The sequence below is a fragment of the Cyprinus carpio genome, chromosome A2 (genome assembly GCF_018340385.1).
Source record: "Cyprinus carpio isolate SPL01 chromosome A2, ASM1834038v1, whole genome shotgun sequence".
Taxonomy (NCBI): Eukaryota; Metazoa; Chordata; class Actinopteri; order Cypriniformes; family Cyprinidae; genus Cyprinus; species Cyprinus carpio.
The window spans coordinates 23,484,488-23,496,184 of NC_056573.1; the positions used below are offsets into that span (position 1 = coordinate 23,484,488).

The 11,697-nt window shown below is 36.2% G+C and overlaps 1 protein-coding gene and 3 non-coding genes across 4 annotated transcripts; 1 reads left to right on the forward strand and 3 right to left on the reverse strand.

Annotated features, from left to right (window-relative positions):
- Positions 1–2,092: 2,092 nt before the first annotated feature.
- On the reverse strand, positions 2,093–2,166 carry trnai-aau. The gene has a single exon. It is a non-coding gene; the product is annotated as a tRNA-Ile (tRNA).
- Positions 2,167–2,868: 702 nt separating this feature from the next.
- trnaw-cca lies at positions 2,869–2,940 on the forward strand. The gene has a single exon. It is a non-coding gene; the product is annotated as a tRNA-Trp (tRNA).
- Positions 2,941–3,355: 415 nt separating this feature from the next.
- On the reverse strand, positions 3,356–3,427 carry trnap-agg. Its single transcript has one exon. It is a non-coding gene; the product is annotated as a tRNA-Pro (tRNA).
- A 370-nt stretch (positions 3,428–3,797) lies between these two features.
- snorc (secondary ossification center associated regulator of chondrocyte maturation) lies at positions 3,798–10,239 on the reverse strand. Its single transcript, XM_042711521.1, has 3 exons — positions 9,954–10,239; positions 4,651–4,821; positions 3,798–4,463 (listed from the first exon to the last, which is right to left on the reverse strand). Exons 1-3 carry the CDS (start codon positions 10,036–10,038, stop codon positions 4,354–4,356), a joined length of 366 nt encoding a protein of 121 aa, XP_042567455.1. The 5' UTR covers positions 10,039–10,239; the 3' UTR covers positions 3,798–4,353.
- Positions 10,240–11,697: the final 1,458 nt, after the last annotated feature.

Below are 11,697 nucleotides of genomic sequence, written 5' to 3' on the forward strand. Positions count from 1 at the left end.
GTAAAAACTGCCAGGATTTAAATTCCTGAAGAAACTGTATAACCTTTCACAAGTGAGAATGCGAGAGAGGGGCTGAACCAAAGATATATAAGGATTGTGGCATCTTGAATAATCATTGATTATTATGGTGAATGACATCAAATTGACCCTTCCAATATGGCGGATGGCTTATATATAGCGACCCATAGAAACAGGTGCAAATGAGGCATCTATGTATACATATCTATGATGATATATGACTAAAAATAGAAACTGGTGGCCCTAGTGGTCAGCTCTCACTGTATGCAGCAAGAGTCCTGCTGTTCAGCTTCCTTTGATAATCTCAAGACTCACGACTTAATGCTCTTTTTGAGGCCTCTTTCCCAGTCCATAAATCAGCCCTGCCATAAAACATCTTTAAAGCTTTGAAAGAGAGAATGACTTGTTCATGAAAAAAGAGAGAAAGCATTAAGGGCGTGTGTGTGTGTGTGTGTGTGGATGTGTGCTCTGTTTTTATCCTTATCAGGCCTAACTCTGTTTCTCAGTCTGCTAAAGGGTGGCACGTCTGTCTACAGCACAAAACACTACTGACCAGCTCATAAAGCACTAAGATAAAGAGCAAGAGCGAGTGCAGCATGACATGCCTGACAGTTGCTGTAGGTCAGGCTGTGACAGTTATCATATAATCCAGTACAAAGAGGCCAGAGTATGTGCTGTACATGCTCTTTTCTCAAAACATGCCCTTGCCAGGATTTCTAAATGCTCTTCTGTATCCTCCACACCACAAGGATGTGCTGTTTCTATGTGTATTTAGCTTTGATTTGAAAGAAAACACCACATCCTTGTGGAGCAGATGATACAGAAGAGAATACAGTGATATGGAGAGACACAGAGGAGACTGTTGACAAAGGAATTATTGAATAAAGTCTTTTTTTGTTTGTTTCTTCGCTTAAAAAAACTGTTCCCGTCACTTCATATAACCCAGATTGAATGTCCGATGGCAGATGGAGTATTCTGACGATGACTTTCATACCTTTTATGGACCTTGACACTGTTATTTACTTGGCAGTCTATGGGACAGTCACAGGCCTCCAGGTTTTCATCCAAAATATCTTAAATTGTGTTCTGAAGACTAACAAAGCTTTTATGGGTTTGGAGCGACATGGGGGTAAGTGATTAATTAATTAATTTTCATTTTGGGGTGGAGTATCCCTTTAAGTTCTTTTATATAATGATTAACGCTTTGACCCCTAAAACCATAATGTAATGTGCACATTTTGTGGATTTAACTAGTTGCTTAACATTTGACTGTAGAGTGCAAGTTTAGTATTTTAATTTGCCCAACAGATAGGCTATACTTACCTTTCACACTTTCTTTGCATAGGTGGAAATATCTTAAGATTGTTATACAATACAGAAATTCTGGTCCCTGTTGAGTAAAACAACAAGCAGCAAATAAATCACTTCATAGCTCTCCAGCTTATTAACATGATTTACACTACTAATATCATGATATTTTTTCTTTATTTTTAAGTTCCATGTTTGAATTGATGAGCTTTTACTTCCTTGTTAGACTGATTCAAATTAAGAAATATTTTCAAAATAAAAGTCTATAAAACTGTGTATTCAGTAATCACCATTTGAGACTCCATGCCATTACCTTGTTGGAATGTACTGCAGAAACTGGCCTCTGGTCTTCTGTGCCTTATGACCATTTAGGGTTGTGGAGCACTGCTTTCTTAACTGGGCCTTGACTTATTCAAGCATTCCAGTTGTTTTCTAATCACTCACACATAAGAAAAAAATATTACATCGTGAATAATCATAGACATAAGTTTTAAATAGGAAGCAGGTTTTAAATATTAGTATTATTATTATTATTTTGTAATATCAGAGCAGTGCACAAGAAATTTAAAATAAAGTTTTGTTTTGTTTTAAACATATGCATTTTAAATTCAACATGTTTATTTGTTTTGCCATCTGTTTTTGCTCTCTAGTAATGGCCTATAATCACCACATTTGATTATTAACATTTTTTATCCTTATTTATTAAAGTGATTTATTTACAACTCGAAAAAACTATGGCATGTGAACAGCCTGTTAAAAAGTTAATTGGCCCGTACGGGGATCGAACCCGCGACCTTGGCGTTATTAGCACCACGCTCTAACCAACTGAGCTAACCGGCCGTGAGTGCAAATGTTTAGTACTCACTTACAAATTCTGCACAGAGACATGCAGTCGGTATGTTATCATGATATGTAAATACATTCCTACATCTTTTTTTACGTCTTCATTTACATCCTAAACTAGCGGCAACCTCCCGCTCTCTCTCGTGAAGCCATAAGAAAGTGACTAAAACTGCAATTCATCGACAGGCCGCTTTAGGCTGGCTGCAAAAGGGAGTCAGTCCCATAGACTCCCCATGTTAAAATGCCCAACTTTACAGCAGAAAAAAACATGTTTACAGCCTGGTTCAAAAAAATTATTTTGGTCTATATAACTAATTTTGCCCTTCATGACAACTGTGAGGGGGGGTGAATTTTTTATAACTCGTCCGTTTAAATTATATTAAGCCTTAAAATTCTGCATAATTAAGGGCGTGGCCACTTGATTGACAGGTGGATTGCCGCTGCTGACTGGTGTCGAGCTAGGTGGGCGTGGCTTCAGCAACCAGCTCCCGCCTTTTTGCCCATTTTTGATTATCCGGGAAAGTCACACTTTGAATTTCAAAAACGCTCTTCAGGAGTCTATGGGTGACGTCACGGACACATCGTCCATGTTTTTATACAGTCAATGATCCTAAAACCTACATCCATAAAAAAAAAAATAATAAAAATAGGCGTGCTGGCGTACAGACATATGACAGTAAAGAAGGCTACAGTGAGACTGACCTCGTGGCGCAACGGTAGCGCGTCTGACTCCAGATCAGAAGGTTGCGTGTTCAAATCACGTCGGGGTCAAATATGTTTTGCGTCTAGATAGTTTTTCTTTTAGCAAATTCTTACTACATCGAAGGATCAGAACAAGTGATTCATCACTCATCATATGAGCTGGAAATCAAATTCTATTCCAAAAAAAATCGTGAAACGACTGTTAAACTTTTTTTTCTCCCGAAATCGACATTATTTGTCAATATACCTTTCAGGAAGTATTGTTTATTTGTCAACTACTGACAATATTGAATGGACCTTGCATTTAGTCTTTACCACAAAGAGGCGCTGTAAGTAACGTACATGTAAGCAAGGCTGTTGACGCCGAACGCTAAAGAACCATCAGCTTTATTAAATATCGTTCCCACATTTTCTAGAAAACTCGGAGGAACAGTCCACACTTCAATACTGCGCATTCCAAAAACTAATATAAAAAAAAAAACTTGGGCTCGTCCGGGATTTGAACCCGGGACCTCTCGCACCCTAAGCGAGAATCATACCCCTAGACCAACGAGCCGACATGTTAAACACTGTAATAACATTCATTTATATTAGCACAAGTGTTGAGTGTTCAGAGCTATTTTTTTTACACTTATAGCACTCGTTAGGTTGTCAAAATTCTCACTCTTAACCGTTAAAACCACAGACAGATTACAGTATGTTACTGTTGGTACTTTCCACAAATATTGTGTTGAGGTAACGTTAGGCCTATATTTCAACTTTATCTGTTACGTTTTTTAAGGATTGTTTCCTCTGCAACTGACCATAAAGAGGATATAAATATAAATATAAAATATAAAATATAGATATAAAAGGCAACCAATGTCAAAGCATTATAGATATAAAAAAATCATTCCAGTCAAAAGAAACCACTCTTGCAAGAGGATTAAACATTGTCTCTTTATCTGTTCAATGACCAATCATAAGGTGACAAACAGATTCATCTGTTTATGTATAAAAGTTCAATTAAAACACTCACTCTGAAAGACTGCTTTGATTTCTCTTAATTCATACTGTACACACACTTTATCTTAAACTCTAAAGGACATGATCATTCTACTCAAATCTAGAATGACAAGAATATTGGTATACATTAAAATACAGTATGAAAAAAACCTAGTTGCACATGGATGGTATTAAACTATATCTTAAAACGTGTCTCTAATATAATAATTCTACCTTGAAATATTTCAGTCTAAACCTTATTACAAGAGGATATCGACATTGATTATATGGTCACCAAACAAATGCATCCATAATTTCTCTTGATTGCAGTTACTTTTTTGTTCAACCTGATTCTGGTTTTCTCTGTCTTCAGTTTTATAGCATAAAAAAAACACAAAGGACCTGCCACCAACGAGACACTTGAAAATACAGTTTGAGAAGAGTAAAAAGAAGAGATGGGATTGAGGAAGGGAGGAAATGAAAACACATAAATGTCCCTTAAGAGGCAGTGAACTTTCTGAGCGTGATCACAATGAGAGCGAGAAGAACAGAGGCTCCGAGGAACACGGCGATGACGATTGCTGTGATGGCACCTGGCCCCAGCACAACTGAAACCAGAAATAACACAGCTGTCAATTACACATCCTCAGATTAACTCTGACTAAACCATGTTCTTTTTACGACAAACCTCATAACACTTTCGTAACTTGCTTTGTATAAAAGCGTCTGCTAAATGCACAAAAATATAAAATATAGAAGATATGTTCAGTATGCACATTTCAGTGGTAACTTTACCTTCCTCCTCATCCAGGGTTATGGAGTATGTAGCATCTTCATAATCATAGGTGTGGGTGTTTTCTTTGGGGTCTTGAACAGGGATTTTTGTTGTCACATCGAAGCCTCCAGCACCGGATAGTGTGTCCTGATTATCATACTTCAGTGTAGGTGAGGAATCATCAACTGTTTCTGATGCAGTGAAAAAAAAAAGAACCTTTAGTCAGAGTCAAGGTAATTTAAACAATATAAATTGTCAGAGAACATTTTTATAATGCTATTTTTACAAATGCAAATCATTCCACAGGCAAATAAAAATACATTTATCAAAAAAATACATAAAAAACATATACATATATATATATAAAGTATATATATAAAGTATATATATATAATTTATATATAAAATATATAAATATATAAAACTTAATATATAAAGTTGATATATTTAAATAACTAAATAATAGCTAGAAGAAATAAAAATTACCTAGGATGATTTATTTAAATAACTAATACCAAATAAATAGATACATTTACAAAACATGATATATTTAACCAAATAATAGCCACAACTAAGAATAGTAAATAAACAAAACAAACAAAAGGACTATTATAACTTTATAATAGCTGCAAGTAAAAAATAATAAATAAATAAATAAAAAATTGGGATGATATATGTAAATAACTAAATAACAGCTACAAGTAAGAATACTAAAGAAATACATAAATAAATAATTACCTGGGATGATATATATAAATAACTAAATAATAGCTACAAATAAGAACACTAAAGAAATACATAAATAAATAATTACCTGGGATGATATATATAAATAACTAAATAATAGCTACAAATAAGAAAATAATATAAATACAGTAAGTAAATAAATAAATACAAATGACCTAATAATATATTTAAATAGCTAAACAATAGCTTCAAGAATACTAAATAAATAAAAATAATCTAATATTATATATTTAATTAACTAAATAATATTTACAAGTTAGAATACTAAATAAATAAATACATACATAAATAATTAAATCAAAAGATCAATCAATTAATCAATTAATCCATTCACAGCCAGCAGGTGTCATAGGGAAAAAATGTTCTTAAGAATTTAAATAAATAAATAGATAAAGTAGCTGAATTTAAGGTGCAGCAAAAACAACTTTAATGTTAGGAAAGTACAAAAATCTTGGTATTTGCTAAAGTGAGCTCCTACCGGGAAAAGTTTTTTTTTTGTTGTTTTTGTATTTTTTTTTCCTGAACATTGAGCACATGGAATGCATAGGTCTAGAGAGTGGCAAATGTTAGTCACATTCTATGACTCAAATACTGTCTCAGTTGCATGTTTCCTCCCCTCTTCTTCTCCTTGCATCTCTCACTAACATTCCACATCTCCTGCAGGCATGGAATAGCCATGCGACTTTTCTCACCTACACCACACTCACCAAGCCCAAAGCTGATTTCCTATGTTACAGCTTTCCCAAAGTTCCCAGAGGGCACCATATGGACAAAGGTTCTGACCCCAAAATGAAGGGACAAAGACAGACAGAGTGAACATGGACAAACAGTGGGATACCTAGACTGACCCTGCTTAACCTGAATAACCCAACGGCATGGTTCAAAAATGAACTAAAACTAAACTGACAAACATAACAGAGCACTCATTTGTTCACTGAAATGTTCGAAAATACAAGTATTTGCATGCAGCGGCCACTTATACCACCTTTCCATGCAACTAAACACTAAAATGCTCATATTCCACCCCAAATCTTAAAATAAAAAGTTAATATTTGGAGTCACCAAGTCAAGTATAGCCAGCATGTGAGTATTTTTGATAATAGTCTGTTTGCTCAGCAAGACACACACTTTCCTAACTTGAAGCAGGCAGTAGGTACGGCACACCGGGGCGCATGGCCAGCGATACATCAATGAGCCCTTCACTTGAGGGTACAAAAGGGCGCTTGTGTGGTCAGAGAAGACGGCTTGAGGCTGAGGAACCAACGGCCTTAACACAGCCAGTACACTGCAAGTCAAACAAGCTTGTTTATGAAGCCAGTCTGTGGAAAAGCATGCATCTCGGCGTCAGCGTGCGTAATCTGTTGATTTGGGAAAAAATACACTTTTTTTGTGTGTTTCTCACTTCAGGGCCTGCTTAAATATTTATTAAATACCGCTTAAACATTTGGTGAGAGGACAAGGCCAAGAACGTTGTATTTTAACACACAACTGTGAGATGACAACATGCAGACAGGTGCATGCGAATGACACAATCCTCCGCCACTGTGCCTGCGTCCTCATCTCACCTCGCGCCTGCCGGTCAGTCAGTCAGGGCGGGAATCTTCACACTCAGAAAAATAACAGAAATAACAGAAATGCGTTAGGTAATTCAGTAATATCAATTTGACTGCACTGACACTATCAGAGAACAAACCTCGAACGGGATAATGACACAATCGTCTTCTGTAGCAGCTTTAGCTGAATCGAAATATCGTTTCACAACTGTTGAATTTTGCAACATCGGCACTATTACTGAACTGAATTGAATCATCATTGAAGTGACTCAAGCTGAATAACACACTTCTGTAGAGCTGCTGAACTAAACTCATTTCCTAATTGATGTGAACCAGCACTGAACTAACTTGACCTGAATAATGACACCATTTTAAAGCTGCTTCATCACAGAATTTGAATTTGCCTCATATTTGAAGTTTGCATCATTGATATTGTTTTTTTTTTTTTTTTTATTGCTTATTACTGTGAATCTGTATTGTACGACAAGCTATATAAATAAATGTGACTGGACTTGACAAGTACTAGTCAATGCTTTCGCATTACATAATTTGTTGTCCTCAATGTTTTTTTACCCAGAAAATGTAAAATGAAGCAAAAAACAAAATTATACCAACAAGAAGCATTAAGAGAAGCATCATGCATTAAAAATTCCCTCACCTCAATTCACAGTCAAGTATTTTCATGTAAAAGGAAAATCTTTAGTGTGTTAATATCTTCATAGAAGAGTTCTTCAACATACACTCTAAAGGTTTTTGCAGCAACTAAACAGTTCTTAAAATAAATTTTCTTAGTGTAAAGAACATTTAAAAATATAAGGAACCTTTTTGTTACTATAAAGCACCTTTTGACGAATGGAAAGTATCCTTGGATGTTAAAGGTTCTTCATGTAACTAAAGACAGAACCTTTATTTTTAAAGGGTCATGTGATGCTGCTAAAAGGAACATTATTTTGTGTATTTGGTGTAATGCAATGTGTTTATGTGGTTTAAGGTTCAAAAAACACATTATTTTTCACATACTGTACATTATTGTTGCTCCTCTATGCCCTGCCTTCTGAAACGTGTCATGTTTTTACAAAGCTCATCGGTCTGAAAAGCGAGGTGTGCTCTGATTGGCCAGCTATCCAGTGCTTTGAAAAAACAATACTATGATGCGAATCCCCCAAACAATACAAGGAAATGTTACGCCCCTCACCAATAAAACCCATTACAAACGAGGCATTTGTTGCATCCAGTGGGGACATAATTACTGATTATAATGACTTATGTTTATGTGTTGTGTATGGCGCTGTGTAAACATAAAACCATGTCTGCATTTGTGATCGGAGAAACGACAAACAACAAGCACTACTCTACACTGCTCAAAACCCACTTTTTTTTCGTACATCAGTGGCAAATTCTTTAAATATGAAATATTTTATATATTATAAATACTTTAAATATTTACAGGTTGTGGGTCAGAACAGCCAGGATTGTAGGTTCAGGAAACAGTCCTCTGTTAAATCCGTTACACACGTGAATATTTGGGTTGAACTATTCTGGAACAGTGTTGTAAATACAACTTAACCAGTGGTTTCTAGTTGTGTTCTCTTTTGGAAGGCCAAATAAAGTAGTTTCGCTTTCACAACGAAACACAGAGACTCCACGATGGCGTGGCGGCAGCAACAATACTACAGCGAGAATCAAAGTTTCCCCTTCTTTCTTTGCGTGAACATTTGGGCGTGTTATGCAAATCTTCCCACATCGTGACGTAGACATGTGGGGGCGTGTTTAAACGAGGCGTTTTAGGAGGCCGTGGAAGAGTCTTAACTTTTATAATGAATATCTCTTTGGGTTTGAGACTTTAGTCTTTGCAACTTTAGGGATCTTATCTATGCACGAACAGCTTGTAACACTCCAAAGACAAAGGAAAACTTGAAATCGCATCATATGACCCCTTTAAGAGTGTATGGAATTTCTGGCAATTTATCAAAACAGACTGTGACATCATGATCATAAAGATTTTGGAACCATTTATGAATTCATATAAATTTAAATGCATTCACATAAGAAATATCAAGCAACTGTGCAATCACCACTTCTTTTGGACCTTGAATGTGTTAAAAAAGCAGCATTACCTCATGTATTCTGGCGGGAAAGTCTGAGATTGCCTTGAAGTCATTTTATCCAACTTTATGAGCAGGTTTCTGCATTTCAATACATCTTTTGGAACTATTCTATTCAGCACTAAGGTATGAAGGTCATAAATGGCAACTGTTTTGCAATTCTAATTTTTTAAAAATTGTGCTTTTTGTAGCTGTAAAAATGAAATTTGTACTCTGTGTGCATTTCCCTAGAGTGTAACAAACAATCTCTTTGTCCTTGTACGCACTGAAACCAAGACTAAATTCAGGTTCAACACCTAGTTGAGAAAAAGAGAACATGAGTCAATGAAGTCTGCACGCTTCAGTCTGCAAGAGTCTTGCACTTATGCCACTATAAAGATACTTGGTTCTGGCATAAGGTCAAACATTTCAAATATGTTTTGAGCAACAAAAGAGGCAATGTTTTATTTATTTATTTTTTTTTTACATTGAATGTATTAACTTTTTTTTGTTGCTGTTGTTATATATGTGTCATATTTTAATTTTGTAGCCCAAAGCAACAATCATACAACATTAGCAATTTTGCAAATGTTCATTAACCAAATTTTAGCTTTTTAGCTTTGTGCATGCGTCCCACTTTCATGCTCAGGCTATTCATGGCACTGAAAGGGGCCTTGCAAAACCATGATGGTCAACAAGCCGAAAATGACACGTGTGCACAATTTTTTTTTTTTTTGGACGTTCTTGAACACGGCCACAAAATAATAAACTGATCGACACCTCACACATCAATACAAGCCACAAAATTCTTCTCACTGACAAAAACTCAATTTCTCACCCATAACTGCCAATAAATCAGAACCCACTGAATCTTTCCTAAGAACTTAACACATCTATGAAAAGTCCATCATTGGGCAGATGGGAAGGAGGTGATGTTACCTGACTGCACAAAAGCCATGCAGATGGCCAGAGCGCCAATGAAGACGAGCCTAGACAAACCGCTGTTACTGCTACTGACGCCCATGGTTCCTGGCCGGACACTTCTGCTCACTGCTCCTAGACTGGTACGTTAATGAAAGCACACAGAGAGCAAATGAGCGAGAGAGGTAGGGGTAAGCTGGGTTTAGGTGGGAGGACTCTGTATAGACAGTGCAGACTTTTGTCAACTCTTCTGGTAACTGCCCACCCTCTGTACACCCAGATAAGTGAGTCTTTCCACTCCTGCAGCACGATGCCTTCATGTCCATCAGTGGCCTGGGCCGCTTTCCTGTTTTTTTATTTCTGATCATAGAGGAGGGTCATGCAGATGACAGTTCACTTTTATTACAATTGATGCAATTGAACTAAGTGAGGCATCATGAAAGTATGGTCATGATTCAGTTTGATTATTCTGGCATGATTCATAATTACACTGAAGGGTATGGAATTTTGACCCCAAAACCATGCAAAACGTGCCAGCCTCAATAGCTGTATTTTGGTTATGAAATTATAACACTTCGGCTACTACAATAGTCATAATAATCAATTATTTAAAAAAAGTGGATAGTTCCAGTCCTGGATGGTGATGCAGTGTTCCAGCTAAAAGAAAACCCCAATATATTAACAGCTATGGCCAAAATAATTGCATAACCCTTTTTGTGTTTCGGCAAATTGGTAGAAAATTCATACAAAGAACATTTGTACGTTTTCTGCTTGTTAACGGGGATGACCTTGACCCTTTTTTTTTCTAAAAATCACTTATTCGTACGATCAACATTGTACAAATTCATACAAAAATCGCCACCTTGTAAAATGTTTACGTTTTCTTATCAGGTTGACTGAAGCATCACTAAAGAGTAACATGACTGTGTGTAAATTAATAAATGAATACAAATACAGTCATGGGTGATGGGCTCTTTCTTAAATTCCTCAAGAATGTTTTCCTGCAAGACATTTTTGCACCCTGCCACCAAACTTTGAAGTTATGGAGACATCAACTGAGTATACAGCACATATCAATATTAGTTTTAGATGCTGAGCCCCCTCTATAAACACCAGTCAGGAACATACTGCTGCAAAACAGTTTCTGTAGGGTCTCTTTGGCCTTGACGAGACCATTTTCTGCACACAACACTGGATTAATCAGTCAATGAAACTGCCTGCTTTACGCACTTTTCATAGAAAACTGTGAATTGGAAGCCTTACAGTCATGAGTATCAGATAATATATATAAATATATTGTGTGCTTTTAGTGGAGGGATCATTTAATTAAATATTGATGCACTAAAATATTTTCTGTGGTAATTAGGTACAAGCTCAAGGATTAGGTCTTTTGACTTGCGACAACCATTATGCATTTCAAAAAGAAACTAAAGACAACCAGTTGATTTTAGGAAATAAACAAGAAACTGAACCCAAGTAACAGGTTAAACTTACAGACAGGGCAGCTATGAATTTCACGATTTTTTTAGTCATTCATAGCTACTGAAAATCAATTGACTGCACACAAAGAGACACTGATAGCCATTGAAATACTTTAGAGTCGAGCGTAACTTGCAGGCATTTCCAAATCATAATTGCAAACTCCCTGAAACTTCCAGGTTTTCTTTAACCGTGGGAATCTGAAATGTGTGTAAACATTCGCACAACCCTGCTTTGTGCATCACAGCCAAAAGCGTGCAGAACAGCCCACACAAGAGGCTAT